The sequence below is a fragment of the Oncorhynchus mykiss genome, chromosome 26 (assembly GCF_013265735.2).
Source record: "Oncorhynchus mykiss isolate Arlee chromosome 26, USDA_OmykA_1.1, whole genome shotgun sequence".
Taxonomy (NCBI): domain Eukaryota; kingdom Metazoa; phylum Chordata; class Actinopteri; order Salmoniformes; family Salmonidae; genus Oncorhynchus; species Oncorhynchus mykiss.
In genome coordinates, this window is record NC_048590.1 from 34602488 (window position 1) to 34624062 (window position 21575).

The 21575-nt window shown below is 43.7% G+C and overlaps 1 protein-coding gene and 1 non-coding gene across 2 annotated transcripts; both read left to right on the forward strand.

The window, feature by feature from the left end:
• The first annotated feature begins 1628 nt into the window (after positions 1-1628).
• Positions 1629-21355, forward strand: LOC110506696 (importin-7). Its single transcript, XM_021586504.2, has 24 exons — positions 1629-1833; positions 7760-7841; positions 11844-11997; positions 12122-12280; positions 12422-12578; positions 12934-13023; positions 13226-13320; positions 13678-13762; positions 13918-14152; positions 14320-14396; positions 15305-15421; positions 15640-15729; positions 16421-16586; positions 16731-16891; positions 17100-17228; positions 17843-17909; positions 18088-18213; positions 18318-18415; positions 18515-18610; positions 18721-18941; positions 19079-19287; positions 19465-19671; positions 20076-20192; positions 20322-21355. Exons 1-24 carry the CDS (start codon positions 1750-1752, stop codon positions 20420-20422), a joined length of 3123 nt encoding a protein of 1040 aa, XP_021442179.1. The 5' UTR covers positions 1629-1749; the 3' UTR covers positions 20423-21355.
• LOC118944578 lies at positions 14928-15105 on the forward strand. Its single transcript, XR_005039930.1, has one exon. It is a non-coding gene; the product is annotated as a small nucleolar RNA SNORA23 (small nucleolar RNA).
• Positions 21356-21575: the final 220 nt, after the last annotated feature.

A 21575-nucleotide genomic window follows, 5' to 3' on the forward strand; every position in this document is an offset into this window, starting at 1 on the left:
TTGGAAAAGGATTGTATCACATTGATCGATATGGGAATTTGGTTAGCGTCTTTCAGAAAAAGTGTAGTATCGTCAGCCAGCTGGCTTATAATAATGTCTTTACCAGCTATGGAAATACCTTGTACAGGACTATTATTTAAAGAATTTGCAAGAAGTTGGGTGATTAATAAAAACAGGTATGGAGAGATAGGACAACCTTGCCTAATTCCTCTCTTTAACTCAAATCTAGGTGAGGTGCCATATTTCAATTTGATAGAGCTGTTACCATTTGCATAGAGAGCCTTAATAGCCTTACAGAAGAAATCCCCAAAGCCAAGTCTCTCAAGGGAGTGGAAGAGAAACTGATGCTCTACTGTGTCAAATGCTTTATAAAATCTAAAAATAATATGAAGCTATTCTCAGTTATTAGGTCTGAGTAGTTAAGTATGTCTAAAACTAGTCTGACATTGTTAGAAATATGTCTGTTCCTCATGAAGCCAGACTGTGTTTCATCAATGATTGCATAAAGGACTTCTTTACTTATTTTTGCAAGTAGTAAGGCTAATATCTTATAGTCATTATTAAGAAGACAAATTGGACGCCAGTTATCGATGAGCAGCACTTCTTTTTTAGGCTTAGGTATCAGTGTTATTAACCCCTGACTCATTGTAGGAGGGAGAACATTGTTTTTAATACTCTCTAAAAAGACTTCAAATAGGAAGGGAGCTACTTGTTCAGAAAATAATTTGTAAAATTCTGATGTAATTCCATCAACACCTGGTGATTTATTGTTCTTTAGATGTTTGATAGACTCTATAATCTCTTCAACTTTGATGGGCTCATCACACTGTTTAGATTCTATATCACTGATAGAGTGAACATTATTCAGTGAGTTAAAAAATATATCTGTGGATTCCTGCCAGTACGTTGAGCTATACAATTTTCTGTAAAAATTGCTACAGTATTTAGCGATTAATGTTTGGTCATCTGTAATAACACCAATGTTTAACTTATGGATAGTGTTATTTTCAGAGTGAAATTTCTCAAGTCTAAAGAAATAGGATGAATTCTGTTCTCCCTCCTCAATCCATTTTTTCCTAGATCTAATAAAGGCTCCTTCTGCTTTTAATTTATATATATTATCCAGTTTATTTTGTAACTCAATTAGTTCCATCTTCTCCTCCCCCAAGAGGTCAGCTGGGGACCTCTGAGAAAGGGAAGTTATCTTAATGATCACCTTTTCCTCATCAGCTCTTCTGGTCTTAGCAAGATTACTACCATATTTTCTAAGATATTTGGACACCTCAATGGTGCTGAAAAATTCAAATCTACTAGCCAACTGCAATGACATGCTTTCCATTTTCATATGTTGTTCTCATTACCAGCAGTGTCTTTATTTACTGACCGTAAGACCGTGTGAGAGAGAGTTTTGAAACTTCTGTATGTGTAATGTTTACTGTTAATTTTTAATGTTTATTTCACTTTTGTATATCATCTACCTCTCTTGCTTTGTCAATGTTAACACATGTTTCCCATGCCAATAAAGCCCCTTGAATTGAATTGCTATCACACATGTAAAACTACAACTCCTAGAGTGCAATAGTTCGAAGCGGATGTTCGTGTTGGAGAAATTTGGCCCTGATCTATCCGGGTACTTCATTCACTTCTTCCTTTCGCGCCGGTAACTGAAGAGCCGTGCGTCCATGTGCGCATTGACTGGGAATTCATAGACCACAGAAATACTGAATCCGAGCCATACCAGATTTAGCTATGGATCCTAACGTATTGATCGAGGCCCTTCGGGGTACCATGGACCCAAACTTGCGTGAGGCCGCGGAGAGACAGCTGAACGAGGTAAAAACTTGTGATGGTGCTAATCGGGCCTCTTCTGTTGTGTCACACATCAAAGATGGAATGGAGTCCTCCTAGCTTGTGGCTGTGGGAGACCAGAGTCAGTCCAGAACTTTGACAGATCAAATATTTTCTATTCGACATATGTTTCGGTGAATACATGTGACTTTTGCCGTTACGGGTGTAATAATCAAAGTTTCGAATTATATTTGAACACCAAGATCGGCAACTCCAAGCGAATCCACCCCATGTACCCGCAGTTGGTTCTTTAAAAACGTGCGGAAGTTAGCATTAGCTTCCTTGATAATTAGCTGCTAGCTACGCAGTAAAAAGCCTTTTTGCACAATGCTTGCTTTTGGCCTAGCTGATGTATCATGTTTGAATCGTTGGAAAGACACATTTTTGCCATTTATTTATACAAGTTTGGTCTAAACTAACTAAATCATGCGATATAGTATACGAATGTAGGTAGCGTTTGCTAAAAGTTCGAAAATCTGTATTAGCAAGTTGGCTAAGTGAATCACGTGTCAGGTGTATTTTTTTAATTTTACTGCTGACATGCACAGCAATTATGCTAACTAGCTAGCCCGTTGATTTTAGATGCCTAACTAAACTGGTTAGTCAGCCAAAATGTCACCAATCGGACGAATTGACAGGTGTAACGTTAGTTATTCAAGCTTTTATCATCAAACTACTTTCCTATCATGTATTTAATATGAGAGTAGCTAATGTTACATTATTATTTAGCTTGCTGGCTTTGACTTCCATGAACGTAGCTAACTAGCAAGCTAACTAATATTTGCTAACTAGCTAGGTAGGTTTGATTTATCCAACGTTAGTTAACTTGCAAGACACAACGTAAACAATAGCAATCATTATTAATAATAGCTACGCATTTATTAACATGGCAAACGTTTTGTTTGTACCTCATTTGTGAAAGGGAAAGTGAATGTTCGCTGGCTAGCGCTACGTTAGCAACCTTTTGCGGCTAGTGTTACATCAATTACATTGAGTCATTCGATGAGCTGTCCGCGTGCGCAAATTCTTTCGCTAATGTTAGCCTTACAAATTAAATAGCCAGCTATGTGCAACATGGCCTATTATCATTGTCTAGATGTCGACTATATGTCAAATGTAGACGTGCCATTGATTACTAACATATACGGACGTCGTGAATTATTTTATAGTCCCATAGTTAGCCATGTTTCGCTCGCTAGCTAGTAGGAGGAAGTCTTGAGGAAGTGTCAAATATACTCGGCTATGATATCCTTAGAACGATAGATGTACGGTAGATGTACGGTGTTGTCATGTAACTGGGGTTTAGGTGAACTTTAAGTGAAGTTGTTGTTTCTGTGATGTGTCCATATTGTGTGTCATCAGCTCGAACGTATTATTAGCTAACTAGTTTGATAAGAGTAGGCCTAACAAGGCTCAAAAATGAAATGTACAGTCGTGGCCAAAAGTTTTGAGAATGACACAAATATTAATTTCCACAAAGTTTGCTGCTTCAGTGTCTTTAGATATTTTTTGTCAGATGTTACTATGGAATACTGAAGTATAATTACAAGCATTTCATAAGTGTCAACGGCTTTTATTGACAATTACATGAAGTTGATGCAAAGAGTCAATATTTACAGTGTTGATCCTTCTTTTTCAAGACCTCTGCAATCCGCCCTGGCATGCTGTCAATTAACTTCTGGGCCACGTCCTGACTGATGGCAGCCCATTCTTGCATAATCAATGCTTGGAGTTTGTCAGAATTTGTGGGTTTTTGTTTGTTCCTGGGTGGTTTGTTCCTGGGTGGTTGGGAGAAGTTGCTCTCGGAGGATGTGTTGGTACCATTCTTTATTCGTGGCTGTGTTCTTAAGCAGAATTGTGAGTGAGCCCACTCCCTTGGCTGAGAAGCAACCCCACACATGAATGGTCTCAGGATGTTTTACTGTTTTGGCATGACACAGGACTGATGGTAGCGCTCACCTTGTCTTCTCCGGACAAGCTTTTTTCCGGATGCCCCAAACAATCGGAAAGGGGATTCATCAGAGAAAATGACTTTACACCAGTCCTCAGCAGTCCAATCCTTGTACCTTTTGCAGAATATTAGTCTGTCCCTGGTGTTTTTCCTGGAGAAAAGTGGCTTCTTTGCTGCCCATCTTGACACCAGGCCATCCTCCAAACGTCTTTGCCTCACTGTGTGTGCAGATGCTCTCACACCTGCCTGCTGCCATTCCTGAGCAAGCTCTGTACTGGTGGTGCCCCGATCCCGCACCTGAATCAACTTTAGGAGATGGTCCTGGTGCTTGCTGGACTTGGGCGCCCTGAAGCCTTCACAACAATTTAACCCCTCTCCTTGAAGTTCTTGAGATCCGATAAATTATTGATTTAGGTGCAATCTTACTGGCAGCAATATCCTTGCCTGTGAAGCCCTTTTTGTGCAAAGCAATGATGACTGCACGTGTTTCCTTACAGGTAACCATGGTTGACAGAGGAAGAACAATGATTCCAAGCACCACCCTCCTTTTGAAGCTTCCAGTCTGTTATTCGAACTCAATCAGAATGACAGAGTGATCTCCAGCCTTGTCAACACTCACACATGTGTTTACAAGAGAATCACTGACATGTCAGCTGGTCCTTTTGTGGCAGGGCTGATATGCAGTGGAAATGTTTTGGGGATTCAGTTCATTTGCATGGCAAAGAGGGACTTTGCAATTAATTGCATTTCATCTGATCACTTTTCATAACATTCTGGAGTATATGCAAATTGCCATCATACAAACTGAGGCAGCAGACTTGGTGAAAATAATTGTCTTTCTCAACTTTTGGCCACAACTGTACATGAACATCTCCACTCAACAATCTGAGGTCGTTTTGTTTTTCGTGACAACAGAATATACAATGCCCAGATTTTCAATCCACAGAACAAGAATGTGCAGTTGGATTGTTAGATCTGAGTCATGTTGTGTGGTATCCAGGGAGAGGTCTGAGTGCATTGTTATCTACCGGGAAAGGAGGGTAGTAGGCTATTTTTCCTATCTTACGTTTGACTCATCTGGAGCAGTTAAGCCTGAACAGTATTCATTTAATATAGCAAGTGATATAAGGATATGTGGGGGGCAAAGCATTGAGACCCATTTTCATTCCCGAATCCCTGAGCTGACAAGGTTAAACATCTGTCGTTCTGCCCATGAACAAGGCAGTTAACCCACTGTTCCTAGGCCGTCATTGAAAGTAAGAATTTGTTCTTAGCTGACTTGCCTAGTTAAATAAAATAAACTTATGTGATCAATGATAATGTAAAAAGTATGCTGCACTCTTGTACAGTGGGGCAAAAAAGTATTCAGTCAGCCACCAATTGTGCAAGTTCTCTGACTTAAAAAGATGAGGTCTGTAATTTTCATCATAGGTACACTTCAACTATGACAGACAAAATGAGGGGGGAAAATCACATGGTAGGATTTTGAATGAATATATTTGCAAATTATGGTGGAAAATAAGTATTTGGTCAATAACAGAAGTTTCAGTATCAGTGTTGAAAAATGTGTAATAATGACAATTACAACAATACTGAATTAACACTTTTTTTTAATTGATTTTTTTACATAATATAATACATAAATAAAATCAATTTAGGCTCAAATAAATTATGAAACATGTTCAATATGGTTTAAATAATGCAAAAACAGTGTTTGAGAAGGTAGAAGTGCAATATTCCATGTATTATTGCCATGTAAAAAATTATAATAAAAAAACCTAATGTTTAAGTTCCTTGCTCAGAACATGACAACATGTGAAAGCTGGTGGTTCCTTTTAACATGGGTTTTCGATATTCCCAGGTAAGAAGTTTTAGGTTGTATTTATTAGGAATTATAGGACTGTATTTCTATCTATACCATTTGTATTTCATTTACCTTTGACTATTGGATGTTCTTATAGGCACTAGTATTGCCAGCCTAATCTCGGGAGTTTATAGACTTGAAGTCATAAACAGCGCTGTGCTTCAAGCGTTGCGAAGAGCTACTGGCAAACGCAGGAAAGTGCTGTTTGAATTAATGCTTACGAGCCTGCTGCTGCTGCCTACCACTGCTCAGACTGCTATATCAAATCAGACTTAATTATAATAAAACACAAGGAAATACAAGCCTTAGTTTCCTGATTTGACCGTATTAATGACCTATCATTTCGAAAACAAATGAACCGTTCCGTGTTTTATCGAATGGGTGGCATCTAAGTCTAAATATTGTGGTTGCATTGCACAACCTTCAATGTTATGTCATAATTATGTAAAATTCTGGCAAATTATTTACGGTCTTTGTTAGGAAGAAATGGTCTTCACACAGTTCGCATCGAGCCAGGCAGGCCAAACTGCTGCATATACACTAACTCTGCTTGCACAGAACACAAGAAAAGTGACACAATGTCCCTAGTTAATATTGCCTGCTAACTTGTGCATTGATTTTAAGAAAGGCATTAGTGTTTATGGTTAGGTACATTGGTGCAACGGCAGTGCTTTTTTTCACGAATGCCTTTGTTAAATCATCACCCGTTTGGCGAAGTAGGCTGTGATTCGATGATGAATAAACAAACACCGCATTGATTATATGCAACGCAGGACAAGCTAGTTAAGCTAGTAATATCAACCATGTGTAGTTAACTAGCGATTATGTTAAGATTCATTGTATTTTATAAGATATGTTTAATGTTAGCTAGCAACTTACTTTGGCTCCTTGCTGCCCTCCTGTAACAGGTGGTCAGCCCGCCTCGGAGTCTCCTGTACACTGTAATCGGCCATAATCGGCTTGCAAACATGCCGATTACCGATCGCCATAACTTGAAATCGGCCCTAATTAATCGGCCATGCCGATTAATCGGTCAGCCTCTAATGAAGATGTAGAAGCATGGTGGCTAGGGAAAACTCCCTAGGAAGAAGCCTAGAGGAACCAAGCTCTGAGGGGTGGCCAGTCCTCTTCTGGCTGTGCCGGGTGGCGAATATAACAGTACATGGCCAAGATGTTCAAACGTCCATAGTTGACCAGCACGGTCAAATAATAATAATACTAATCAGTGGTTGTACGGGGTGCAACAGGTCAGCACCTCAGGAGTAAATGTCAGTTGGCTTTTCATAGCTGGTCATTCTGAGTTAGAGAGAGAAGGTTTGGTAGAGAGAGTTGGAAGCAGCAGGTCCAGGACAAGGTAGCACTTCTGGTGAACAGGTCAGGGTTCCATAGCAACAGGCAGAACAGTTGAAACTGTTGATGAATCACTTACCTTAACGGGGGAGGCTGTCAGTCGCTGCTGGGTACTGCAGTCGGCAACAAAGACCGGTAGTGAGGTGGAATTTGGTGCACTAGATAAAATAGTGGGTGTTCGAGGAGTGCTCTCTTCTGCTTGCATAAACAGAGTACGAACTCCCAGTTTGCGGACTGGCTCCATCCAAGCAGACAGCAGATTACTGGACAGGAAACCCGCAACAGCCACAAACTGAACACTCCCATGACACGTACAGGCCGCTGTCAGAACTCTACCATCCCATTCTTCACTACACTGATCATGCATACACCATATAGCCCAGGGCAAATGTCTTCCTAAGAACTCTAAAGATGTGCTTTCTAAAGCTGTCATTGTTGTTTTGTTTACATATATTGTATATTTTACCAATGTATTATATTAAGTGTTTTGCTACTTTAGGATCTGCTAATTATATATGATTGATGTTATGACTATAAATTGGTGTACATTTCAGTCTTAGACTGAGAAACCAATTAAACCTACTACTACCACTACTACTAAACTGGAGCAGCAGCAAGACCAGGTGGACTGGGGACAGCAAGGAGTCAAATGGCTGAAGATGTTTGTTATACACTGTTTTGCTGATTTAGGTTAAATACACATCAGTGTTTGATATTCATGCATCCTTTCCTGCTTTCATTTACAGGGTCACACCCAGGTGAATTTTGTGTCAGCTCTGCTGCAAGTCACCATGTCTGATCAGTTAGATTTGCCCGTCAGACAAGCAGGTGAGTTTCAGAGGATGGGTATTTATTATGATGATGTGGGGTGGGGTTCTGGGCTCTCTTGCAGATGGAAATTCACCGGAACTGAACGGTGAGAAGAGTATCTACAACTGTAGCTCAAATGAACTGAGCACGCTTTCTCAAAGATGACCCCTGCCCTGACTGTCACCGCTCCCACACGGATGACACCAGTCATATTGTGAAGACTGACCAATTTCCCATGAACTTGTACATTTGTTCACCAAGATACACACATGATAGAAAGAGAAGAAAGGTGTTTTTGTTGTATATGATGCCATCTTTTATTATGCTACTGTTGCATCTTATTTTATCCTGTCCTACGGCATTGAGATTTCACACTTCTTTTAGTCTGCTAGGGGGCTCTAGTGAAATTTATAGTTGCTTGGCCTGGACAGTGTGTCTAGTCATTGATACAGCTGCCTTTGTTAGAAAATAACCTTCCACATGTTTGAGATGCTCCGTGTGAGGGGTTGTTGGTAGCCTGTCCATGTATCACACATGCCTCTCTGGTAATGATGTGCAATTTATATGTTAGGACGATCTGCTCTTGATCAGTGGCTCGTTGACTTTTATTACATTTAAAATGTGTGCCGTCCTCAGGTGGCTACCAGACAGAGCCTGTCATTTTCAACGTGCTGCTAGACTCCACACTAGCGTATTCAATTGTGCTCACCCATAGCATGTCCTAACTTCTATCTTGTCAGTTCTTCGACATTGTAGTTTGCTTCAACAACACAATAGTAATATGACAGCCTGGAGAAAAGTCTAACATGGCAGCAGCCCATCCTGCCTTATGCGTTGGGTGCTAATCTGTGTGCCTCTTGTCAAACAGATGGCCTGAACATTTCTAAGCAAACCTCTCCAGGAACTGGTGTGTTGAGCAGAAATGCTATCCTTGTGACTGTGCTCTTTGGCCTGCCATAGAGCCCTGCTGCACCTGACTCCGATTCAGACCAATTGCATTAAGTTAATGCAGCTGCAATGGTGGCACGACATTGGTTAACAGATGCTTAAATGTTGGCTTGGCACCTCCACAGGAACTTCACACTCGGCACTTTGGCCACAAGTTCCGCGGTAATGAGGCTCATTTGCTGTAATCTGACACAAAGGGAGGAGCTAAGCGATTCCGTAGCTAGCAGGCAAATGTCTGGGATTCCATAAAGGCAGTGCGATCAGACCCAGGTCCCTCTCCTATTGAGGGCAAATGCCTGCCTGCTAATGGCAGATAATAGCATATATTTTTTTGTCGTGGTTTGTTTTTTTCAAACCTGTCACACTATTATAGGCAATTGCATCTTTTGCAAATTCAGGAATCATCTATTCCCTGCCTCATTGTGTGGGCTAGGGGGACGTTGAGTGTTGGACTGGGCAGAGGGGGACATTAATGGGTTGGGGAGGGTGGTTGTGAGAGTCTTGCTGTGTCAGCACTGACTGGCAGGATTATGACTTCCCAGCTAGCTGTCACGTGTCAGCAGTCTGTCTGACCCCTGCCTGGCATGTCCCCTTCCTATCCACTGCCTGGCCTGTCTGTCCCCCTCTATCCACTGCCTGGCCTGTCTGTCCCCCTCTATCCACTGCCTGGCCTGTCTCCCCCCTCTATCCACTGCCTGGCCTGCCCCCTCCCCTATCCACCGCCTGGCCTGTCCCTATACACTGCCTGGCCTGTCCCTCAGCCCCTGTCAACCGCCCTGGCCTGCCTGCGAGCCACTGACCTCAGACGCTCCATTGTGGCTCTGTAGAATAATTCACACCCGTACTCCAAATTCAGAGAGGGGGAACTATTGCAAACCCCTAACTAAATTACACTTTTACACTTCTGTTCTATGACTCACTTAAGGAATTAGGCCTCTTTCTGCTGCTCTGCTCTGATTTTATCAGTTGAAGATGGAGGCAGAGATATGAGCTGTAATTTCAGGGGGTAGAGGAAGGATGAATATTTGAGTGACTCCTTGTTTGGATGGGGAGTGCTAATGAACAGGGCCATGCTAGTGTGTTGACAGAGGAGAGGTGTGGGCTCTTAAAGGGGCCTAGAAGTACTCCTCTTACTCCCCCGGCCGACTGCTACTCCCTCTCAGCCTGAGCACAACATGAGAGGAGTCACAGTGAATGTGCTGGTCTAGGCTGATGGACTCTTTCACACCTCCCAATGTCACACTGACTCACTCTAACAATTTAGAGATCTCCCTGATATTAAGTGATTTAAAGAGATGTGGGGAATATTGTGCCACTTTAACCAGCTGCAATTACATGGAAATCCATAGGAATTGGAAGGGTTAAATTTAAACCCCATTATCAAAGCAGATTTTTACTTCAATATCATATGATTTGCATTAATTAAATCTAAGGTGATGGAATACCAGCTGTACATTAATCCTGCCATATAATTACATATAGTGCATTCGGAAGTAGTCAGACCCCTCCCGTTTTCTACGTTTTGTTACATTAGTCTTATTCTAAAATGCATTAAATAAAAACATTTCCTCATCAATCTACCCTCAATGATAAATGATAAAAAAAAAAAAATGTATACAATTATATAAAGAGAATCTTATTTACATAAGTATTCAGACCCTTAGCAACGAGACATGAAATTGAGCTCAGGTGCATCCTGTTTCCCGTTGATCATCATTGAGATGTTTCTACAACTAAACTGGAGTCAACCTGTGGTAAATTCAATTTATTAGACATGATTTGGAAAGGCACACACCTATCTATATAAGGTCCCACAGTTGACAGTGCATGTCAGAGCAAAAACCAAGACATGAGGTAGAAGGAATTGTCCGTAGAGCTCCGGGACAGGATTGTGTCGAGTCACAGATCTGGGGAAGAGTACCAAAACATTTCTGCAGCATTGAAGGTCCCCACGAACAGAGTGGCCTCCATCATTCTTAAATGGATGAAGTTTGGAACCACCAAGACTCTTCCTAGAGCTGGCAGCCCGGCCAAACTGAGCATTTGGGGATAAGGGCCTTGGTCAGGGAGGTAACCAAGAACCCAATGGTCACTCTGACAGAGCTCTAGAGTTCCTCTGTAGAGATGGGAGAACCTTTCAGAAGGACAACCATCTCTGCAGCACTCCAACAATCAGGCCTTTATGGTAGAGTTGCCAGACGAAAGCCACTCCCCAGTAAAACCGCTTGGAGTTTGCCAAAAGGCACCTAAAGGACTCTCAAACCATGAGAAACAAGATTCTCTGGTCTAATGAAACCAAGATTGACCTCACGTCTGGAGGAAACCAGGCATTGCTCAGCACATGGCCAATACCATCCCTACGTTGAAGCATGGTGGTGGCAGCATCATGATGTGGGGATGTTTTTCAGCTGCAGGTACTGGGAGACTAGTCAGCATCGAGGGAAAGATGAACAGAGCAGAGATATTGATGATAACCTGCTCCAGAGCGCTTATGGCCTCAGACTAGGGCCAAGGTTCACCTTCCAACATGACAACGACCCTAACTAAGCACACAGCCGAGACGACAACTGAGGAGTGGCTTCGGTACAAGCCTCAATGTCTTTGAGACCTGACCATAGCTGTGCATCAACGCTCCCCATCCAACCTAACAGAGCTTGAGAGGATCTGCAGAGAAGAATGCAAGGAACTCTCCAAAAACAGGTGTGCCAAGCTTATAGCGTCATACCAAATAAGACTCAAGGCTGTAATCGCTGCCAAAGGTGCATCAACAAAGTACTGAGTAAAGAGTCTAAATACTAATGTAAATGTGATATTTCAGTTTCTTATTAATAAATGTGCAATTTCTTCAGATTTTATTTTGTCATTATGGAGTATTTTGAGGGGGGGGGGGGGGGGGGGGGCATTTCAATCAATTTTGTAATAAGGCTGTTACGTAACAGAATGTGGAAAAAGTTAAGGAAAAAGTTAAGGGGTCTGAATACTTTGCGAATGCACTGTATGTAATCCAATATTATTAGGATCTCTATGAAGCCTGTCTTATGTTTAGTCAGTTGAATGTCCCCCTCTCCCCAGGGGTGATCTACCTAAAGAACATGGTGACCCAGCACTGGAGCGAGGGGGACGGTACCAGCACGGAGACGCCTGTCAATAACATACCAGAGGAGGACAGGCAGTTTATCCGTGACAACATTGTGGAGGCAATCATCCACTCCCCCGAGCGCATCAGGTAACTGACCACCACCCTGTGGCTGCTCAGCTCACTGCACAGCGCCAGAAGAGGGGGGATAGGGGTAGAGGTAGCTCTGCTCAACCAGATCGTCTTCCAACCTTTCTCCTGTCTAACCCTTCAGAGTGCAGCTGACGACATGCATCCACCACATGATTAAACACGACTACCCCGGCAAGTGGACTGCCATCGTGGACAAGATTGGCTTCTACCTGCAGTCAGATAACAGTGCCGGCTGGCTGGGCATCCTGCTCTGCCTCTACCAGCTGGTTAAAAACTATGAGTAAGGACTCCTTGTTTTAGAGTGACCATGTTTGTGTCCTAACCATTTAGGGAATGGGGTGCCATTTGGAACAGAGACTGTATTATAGAACTGTTTGCTATGTCTTCGGGTGGCTGATGTTTCTGATTGTGTGTTTGACAGGTACAAGAAGCCAGACGAGCGCAGTCCTCTGGTGGCGGCCATGCAGATCTTCATGCCCATGCTGAAGGACCGCTTCATCCAGCTGCTCCCTGACCCTTCCAGTGAATCTGTCCTGGTGCAAAAACAGATCTTCAAGATCCTCTACGCCCTCTTCCAGGTACTACTGACCATATCTGTCACGCTCACCTTCTTAGAAGTTGTGTATATATTAGCCTGTGTTGATTGTATAGGGAGTGTATGGTACTTGTCTAAATTTGGATGTATAGGTGTAGTGTCCAGGTATTTAGCTACTACTTCCATAATACTGGGTTTGGAGATGGGTCTATTATGGTTGTCTTGTAGGGGGGGGGGGGCTGAGGACCATCTGGTCCATGTCAGGGCCACTGGGCTAGACCTGTCCCCCTCAGCATGCCAGACTGCACTGCTGTCTAGGGTTTTCTGTCTGTCCATTGGAACGACGACAAAGCTTTTTGAATTGAATAGACAGGGTTTCTCCTTTTCTCTGTCCACAGTATAACCTCCCCTTGGAGCTGATCAACCGACAGAACCTGACGGAGTGGATGGAGATCCTGAAGACAGTGGTGGATAGAGACGTGCCTCCGGTGAGGGCAGATTTACTGTGGTAGGGCAAGGAGGGAGCACAAATAGGTTGACTGCAAATCAAGTAGCTCCCAAACACATTAGCTGTAGTTTGTTTGGTTTATTTTAATTGCTGCTAGTTGAAAGAAAGCTGATATATATATATATATATATATATATTTTTTTTTTCTCTTTCTCCCCTCCTTCCCTGTCTGTGCCTCACAGGAGACCTTGCAGGTGGATGAGGATGAGAGACCTGAGCTGCCCTGGTGGAAGTGTAAGAAGTGGGCCCTCCACATCCTAGCCAGGCTCTTTGAGAGGTAAGCCTACTCAACCCACCCCAGCACACTGTCACTGTACTACACTGAGTGTACAGAACATTATGAACACCTACTCTTTCCATGAGACTGACCAGGTGAAACTGATAACCCCTTAATGATGTCACTTATCATTATTACCTGTCTGGTGGATGGATTATCTTGACAAAGGAGAAATGCTCACTAGCAGGGATGTAAACAAATGTGTGCACAAAATTGGAGAGTAACCTTTTGTGCATATGGAAAATGTCTGGGATCTTAAATTTCAGCTCATGAAACATGGGACCAACACTTTGTGTTGTGTTTATATTTTGGTTCGGTGTATATTAACATGTGAAAGCATCTTTAAACCCCTCCCAGGTATGGCAGCCCAGGCAACACTACCAAAGAGTACACAGAGTTTGCCGATCTCTTCCTCAAGGGATACGCAGTGGCAGCACAACAGGTGAGAGGCTAAGGCCGCTCTTGGCTTTGTCTGAGCTGAAAGATGTGTGATGCATGAACTGGGATTGACTGAGGGACAGAAGGTTGCCTTTCAACTGTGTCTGTCTGCATGGGAGTCTGATCTCATCCAGAGGGAACTGATCTGTCTGTCTGTAGGTGCTGCTGAAGGTCTTATATCAGTACAAGGAGAAGCAATACGTGGCTCCCAGAGTCCTCCAGCAGACACTCAACTATATTAACCAGGGAATCGCACACGCTGTCACCTGGAAGAACCTGAAGCCACATATCCAGGGTATCATTCAGGATGTGGTTTTCCCCCTAATGTGCTACACGGACAGTGACCAGGAGTTGTGGGAGGAGGACCCATACGAGTACATTCGCATGAAGTTTGGTAAGCGCCATTCTTGTTTACGGAATATTTCTCTGATTTCCAAAGTGTTTGTCATCCAGAAGGAATGTCCTGGAATCAGACTGCCTGGAAGTGATCAGTTCAAAGATTTAACTGTGTAAAGCTATTCTAACAAACCAATGATCTGCTGACTCTCTGTCCTGTCTCAGATGTGTTCGAGGATTTCATCTCTCCCACCACGGCAGCTCAGACCCTGCTCTTCACCTCCTGCAACAAGAGGAAAGAAGTGAGTTGTGGTTCTGATGTGAAAGCTGAGTCTTCCTGGTCCTGGCAGGGTCAACAGCCTGCCATGATGTGATCCTGTTCATTCCAAATGGCACCCTATTCCCTATATAGTGCACTACTAATTTCTTCTGCCCAGAACCCTGTTCAAAAGTAGTGCACTATATTGGGAATAGGGTGCTATTTGGGACGGATGGCCCGGTGCCTGTTTTATTTTATTTTTTCTCTCTCTACTGGCCTCACTCCTGCCCTTATTTATGGCCTTGCCCATTCCTCCGCCCTGTCCTGCTGTGGATCTCATTAGCGCCCTGTTGCTCCAACAACAGTACAGAGCTGTTGGAACCAGTCTGTGGATGTGTCGAGCCAGGAGAACACTGGCAAACAAAGGAGCATAGCTGGAAGAAAGCACTACTTTAGTTGCTGTAGCTCCTTAGTCAGATGTGTTACGTATTACGGCTTTATTACGGCTTTCTTTCTGTTCTAAATGTAAGGTGGTGTTTTAGCATGGAGGTAGTTCTATTCCGTTTTGGCTGTGGGTGAACGGGGTGTGTGGTGCCTGTCCATGTTACGTGCTGACGTCTGGCTGTGTCTTATAGTCTGTGCGGTGGTGCTCACTCCACACCTGCAGCCATAGAGCCACTGGAGATCATAGTACTGACCTGTGACGTCTCTGACTCCTCACCACGGGCCAGCCTCCATACTCTCCCACAAACTCTCCTGGCTTGCATCTCAAATGACACCCTATTCCCTACATAGTGCACTAACCCATGGGCCTTGGTCAAAAGTAGTGCACTATGCATGGATTAGTGTGCCATTTGGGACATATCAGAGGTGTTTGATGTTAATGTGTAGCAGTTAGCCAGGATACACAGAAGCAGCACATTTGACTGAATGCATTTCTTTATTCTCTAGGTTCTTCAGAAAACCATGGGCTTCTGTTATCAGATCCTCACTGAGCCCACCTCTGACCCCAGGAAGAAGGACGGAGCGCTGCACATGATTGGCTCTCTGGCTGAAATCCTGCTCAAGGTGATTAACCCCCAACACCACCTGCTATCTCCTCTTTTCTAGTTGACCTTTGATCTGACCATGTACTCATCAGATGAGGTAGCTGACTCGGCGTGTAACTATTTTGCCAAATTGTTTTATCACTTAAGTTCCCTTTATGGCTCCCACGTGGCAGTCAAATACATTAAATGCATTTTTGTTAACCATGATTTTCATTTTCATCTCTCCCCTGGAAACAGAAAAAGGTCTATAAAGACCAGATGGAGTTCATGCTGCAGAACCACGTCTTCACTCTGTTCCGCAGTGAGCTGGGCTATATGAGAGCCAGAGTAAGTGTCACGTTGCCAGATCATTCTGTCCCAGGGCTCCAGTGGGGAGAAGGGGAGAGCATGTGAGCTGATCACCGGACATGCTACCTGTCCCAGACCTGCTGTTTTCAACTGTCTGGAGACGACAGGAGCGTTAGAGATACTCTGAATGATCAGCATTGAAAAGCCAACTGACATTTACTCCTGAGGCGCTGACCTGTTGCATCCTCGACAACCACTGTGATTATTATTATTTGACCCTGCTGGTCATCTATGAACATTTGAGCATCTTGGCCATGTTCTGTTATAATCTCCACCCGACACAGCCAGAAGAGGACTGGTTCCTCTAGGTTTAGGCTGGTTCCTCTCTAGGTTTCTTCCTAGGTTCTGGCCTTTCTAGGGAGTTTTTCCTAGCCACTGTGCTTCTACACCTGCATTGCTTGCTGTTTGGGGTTTTAAGCTGCGTTTCTGTACAGCACTTTGACATCAGCTGATGTAAGAAGGGCTTTATAAATACATTTGAGTGTATCAATAATATTAATGACAATGATTTGGTAAAACACCCGTGTTTTCTGACAGTTCTGCCTCTGTCATTGCAATGGCTTTTCAACTCTTCACATCTTGATGGTTCTAGATAGAAATTCTAGATTTAGGAGAATTATAGCCAGTTTGTTAACTGTGTTAACCACCATCTCTGGTGTTTCCCCCATAGGCCTGTTGGGTCCTTCATTACTTCTGTGAGGTCAAGTTTAAGAGTGACCAGAACCTGCAGACAGCCCTGGAGCTGACCCGCCTCTGCCTGATCAACGACAACGAGATGCCTGTTAAAGTGGAGGCAGCCATCGCCCTGCAGGTCCTCATCAGCAACCAGGAGAAAGGTAGCTAGCTATCTCTCCACTGTCAGACTCAGAAGAGTCTTTTTCTTTGCTGAATAACATTAATAGTTAATGTTCTTCTTGAATCCAAATGATATAGCTGATTATCACTAAGTGCTCCTCTGTCATGTTTTTCCTCATTCCTAGCCAAAGAGTATATCACTCCCTTCATCCGGCCTGTGATGCAGGCCCTCCTGCACATTGTGCGTGAAACGGAGAATGATGACCTCACTAACGTCATCCAGAAGATGATCTGCGAGTACAGCGAAGAGGTCACGCCCATCGCTGTGGAGATGACACAGCACTTGGTGAGGAGTGTGTGTGCTCTGCCTGACTCATAAAAAGGCCCTGCACAGGAAGTCTCCTTCCTTTGATCAATTTACAGTTCTGTTTGTCAGCCATGGAGAGAGGAAATAAGGTCCAATTACCATCTCTCCTAGTTCCATGTTGGTCTGGTTTTAAAGACTCTGCTCTCAGGAAAACCCACTTATGGCTGTTATTCCCGTCTCTCCTCAGGCGATGACCTTCAACCAGGTCATCCAGACGGGGCCTGACGAGGAGGGAGGGGACGACAAGGCGGTGACAGCCATGGGCATCCTCAACACTATCGACACACTGCTCAGTGTGGTGGAGGACCACAAAGAGGTGAGTACAGCCATGGTGTCCTGTCCATGGGGTCTACTTGTACATCAAGCTGTCTCATGCTACAGAAACAGGATATGGGCTCCTGCCCTATTGGCCATTCTAGTTTGGCCATTCTAGTTCGGACAAGGCATATTTGCTTACAGCCATTCAACCAAACACCCACTCAGTACAGCAGCTTCCCTCCCAGCTCACACTGCTGCCTGCCAGCACACTCCCAGCTGCCCACCCGCTCCTGGAAACACACACTGTTCTCTCTTCAAAGTGCCTTGCAGGCTGATGCCTCTAGAAATAGCACTGTGGCTCTCTGCCCGTACGTCCGCCGACGCACAGGACCGTGGGGCTTGGAACCAGCCAAACCAGCAAATGTTGGTCAACAGTTAGATATGTCTTCTTAGTATGCTACTCGTGGTCGTTGACTGTGTAAAGTAAAGCTGTTGACTTATGATGTTGTTTTTATCAGTGTGCCTACCCACAGGTATTTGGTTTTCTGGAAATTACTTGCACAATGAAATCATCAAATCTACTCTTTCAACACCACTTGTATGTTCATGGTGAATCTGTGTATGTGTGTGTGTTCCAGTGCTCGAACTAAATGAATGGGGTTTCTGTTTTAGATCACCCAGCAGCTGGAGGGTATATGTCTGCAGGTGATTGGCACCGTCCTGCAGCAGCACGTCCTGGGTAAGTCTCCCTTGCTCTTCCTGTCCCACCACATTCCAAACCGGGTCCTCCCGTCTCTCTGACGCTTACAGGTGGGCGAGGTGTCTAGAGTCATTTACGTGACTGACTCACTCTGGGGGGGTTGTCCTATGTTTACCTCTTTGACACCCAGCCTGTGTGTGTGTGTGCTGATTTTCAGAGTTCTACGAGGAGATCCTGTCTCTGGCACACAGCCTGACCTGCCAGCAGGTGTCCCAACAGATGTGGCAGCTCCTCCCCTTGGTGTTTGAGGTCTTCCAGCAGGATGGCTTTGACTACTTTACAGGTATACTGCTCACCAACCTGCTAGTCTCAACTTTGCCTGTTATGGTGATTTGACTATTATATACACAAACACTATATTAAATGGGGAATGTGACTCTATCTCAGACATGATGCCTCTCCTTCACAACTACGTCACGGTTGACACAGACACTCTCCTGTCTGACACTAAATACCTGGAGATAATCTACAGCATGTGCAAGAAGGTACAGTTACTTACAGCCGCTATGCAATTTTTTTCACACATATTGGTGGTGTGTATTTTTGCTGGGTGTGAACAAGTTGATCATCTGTTTTCCATGCAGGTTCTGACTGGCGATCCAGGTGAGGATCCAGAGTGTCATGCAGCCAAGCTGTTGGAGGTGGTTATTCTGCAGTGCAAAGGGCGCGGAATTGATCAGGTAAGTGTCTGGCTTCTACACTAAATCTTGTATGGCTACGACTGTATTCAAAGTAACTGCTTTTGAGAAGCACATACAGTCACCTTAGACTTTCTTTTCCACTCCTGCAGGTTGTTCCCTTGTTTGTGGCTGCTGCGCTGGAGAGGCTGACGAGGGAGGTGAAGACCAGTGAGCTGAGGACCATGTGTCTGCAAGTGGCCATCGCTGCCCTGTACTACAGCCCCCCTCTGCTGCTCAACACCCTGGAGAACCTGCGCTTCCCAAACAACACTGAGCCCATCACCAACCACTTCATCTCCCAGTGGCTCAAAGACGTTGACTGCTTCCTGGGGTAAGACCAGGAAAGATGCTCACGTTTAATATATTTACAGCTCGTCTGGTTTCTCTGGTCCACCATATAGTTTGATATCAAGTAGAGAGGAAAAATGTACTGTAAGATTACATTTTTTTTTTTTTATTATTCCCCAGGCTCCACGATAGGAAGATCTGTGTGCTTGGCCTGTGTGCCCTCATTGACTTGGAGCAGAGGCCCCAGGCTGTCAACCAGGTGGCTGGCCAACTGCTTCCCGCAGCCATCCTGCTCTTCAACGGCCTCAAGAGGGCCTACGCCTGTCAAGCAGAGAACGAGAATGAGGATGAAGATGAAGATGGAGATGGAGAGGAGGATGAGGAGAATGGTACGGCATTTGTGCTATCCTCTGAACTCATAAGTCCCATTGTCACTCCCTTATTTAAGCTTCCTACTATATTAAATAGAACAAGATACAGCTGCAAGGAGCACTTCATTGGTAGATGGTTTGAGTTGTGCTAGTAGATTGATCAGTAATAAATTAATCCATTGTACCTTTCCTCAGTCGAGCTGGGCAGTGATGAGGATGACATTGATGAGGAGGGCCAGGAGTACTTGGAGATGCTGGCCAAGCATGCAGGAGAGGATGGGGATGATGAGGACTGGGATGAGGACGACGCAGAGGAGACTGCACTGGAGGGATACACTACAGCTGTAGATGACGAAGACAACCTGGTGGATGAATACCAGATCTTCAAGGCCATACTACAGAGTAAGGAGACCACCTTTCAGGCACACAAAGCTAGTGATGGGTCGTCAAGTTAAGGATACAAATTGGACATAAACAGTGAATTAGTGTTTACACTCACAAATGTGTTTCATAATATTAAGGTCTGTTATTTAAAGTGCATTATTAGTACAAGATCTTAAGTGATGAAATAATAATGATTCGGAACGGGACACTGTCAGTGGTCACTGGATCAGGGTCGCGTTCAATTCCCCACAGCAGCATGTTCTTCAGTTGAAGACATCGAGGCATTTGTCTGAGAAGGTTTAACAACACAATATAAACGAGATCTCGGGATTGAAGACATGAACGCAATATGTTGCTTAAGTGTAAATCATACATAAAAGTGGAGGGAAAACTTAAGTTACCTATGTTTTTCTCCAACTCAGATATCCAGACCCGTGACCCAGCATGGTACCAGGCACTCACACAAACCCTTGATGAGGAACAAGGAAAACACCTACATGACATTGGCACACTTGCAGACCAGAGACGGGCAGCACATGGTAAGTAAATGTATCCCCGTCATACAATAAGACAGCTGTTAATTTTTATTTAATTGTTTTAATATCATAGGAAATAAACACTTACCATGTTTGGCCTGTTGTATAATTGCCCTATTTTCTTCATTCTAGAATCCAAAATGATCGAGAAGCATGGCGGATACAAGTTCACAGTGCCAGAAGTGGTGCCAACTAATTTCAACTTTGGAGGCAACGCTCCAGGAATGAATTGAGTCGTCCCTTCTCCCTTTTATTACTCTGACTGATTGTAGTGAAGTGAAAAAAGCTTGTGTTGTTCCCTTAAGTAGTGGTTCCAGAACTGGTTCTTCTCACTGACTCTTCAATCTGACTATCAAATTGGAAATAGCACCAGAAGAAGTGGGAAGACAACCAAATGCAACAAATGGCTGGGAAAACAAACCAAGAACTTGAGCTTGAAGCAAGAGAAAAAATAAGCTCAAAACAACATTGTCTTCTGGGATCCACTGTGGAGGATACTAGGACGGGGACTTTTTTTCTTCCCTCTTAAACAAAATGGGAGGGCTTAACAATTTGAAATTGATAATGGGACTAAGTGTTTCATCATTTTCACTGTTTTGGCCAAAAGGCCGTGCGTGATAAGATTATACCTCTGGCAGTAGTGTTGTCTGTTATTTTCTGCATTAACAAATTCTCATGTTATGTATATACAAGCCAAGGTTCTTGATTTTTAAGTAGCCTTGCTAAAACAACCAGAAGCATTTGTAAGGTGTCAAGTGTATTCATATGTAGCATATTGGATACTTCATGGCACTATGGTGATGCCTGATTTCTGTAAATTTAATGACTAGCACTTTCATATTGTTCAGGTCTCCTAGCCTTCTGTATCAGACTGCAATTTTTAAATCAATTAAGACCATTTAAAACACAAACCTCTGTAACTTTGGTTACGGTGTAGAATAATGAGTGGCATCACTTTGCTGCTAAAGTGGAAACATTCTAGATTCCTGAAAAAAGAATGCTCTTGGTGTTCAGTTTGGATACAAGACGTGTTGTGAGCACAAAGTCAATTCGATGCTTCATTGAAGCATGTACAATTGGACTTGATTGTGAAGGTCTCAAGCATTTGATTGGTGTATGAATGAACCATCTATATACACAACATATTAAAAAAAAGTTAAGTTGGATTGCATGCATTTGACTGTTTACTAACAGCTACACAGTTGTGCACTCAGTAATTTGATTTTGAGCCTATTTTGGGTGGTTGTATACTCTTTCAGATCAGGTGAAGTGTAATCTATTTGGAACTATGCAGCCAGCTAATTCTAGTTCCATTTGCTACAATGGGTTAGAGGGGTGTCTTGTCCTCCTTGGCTGCGTTGATCACTCCTACTAGTAGAGCTTTAC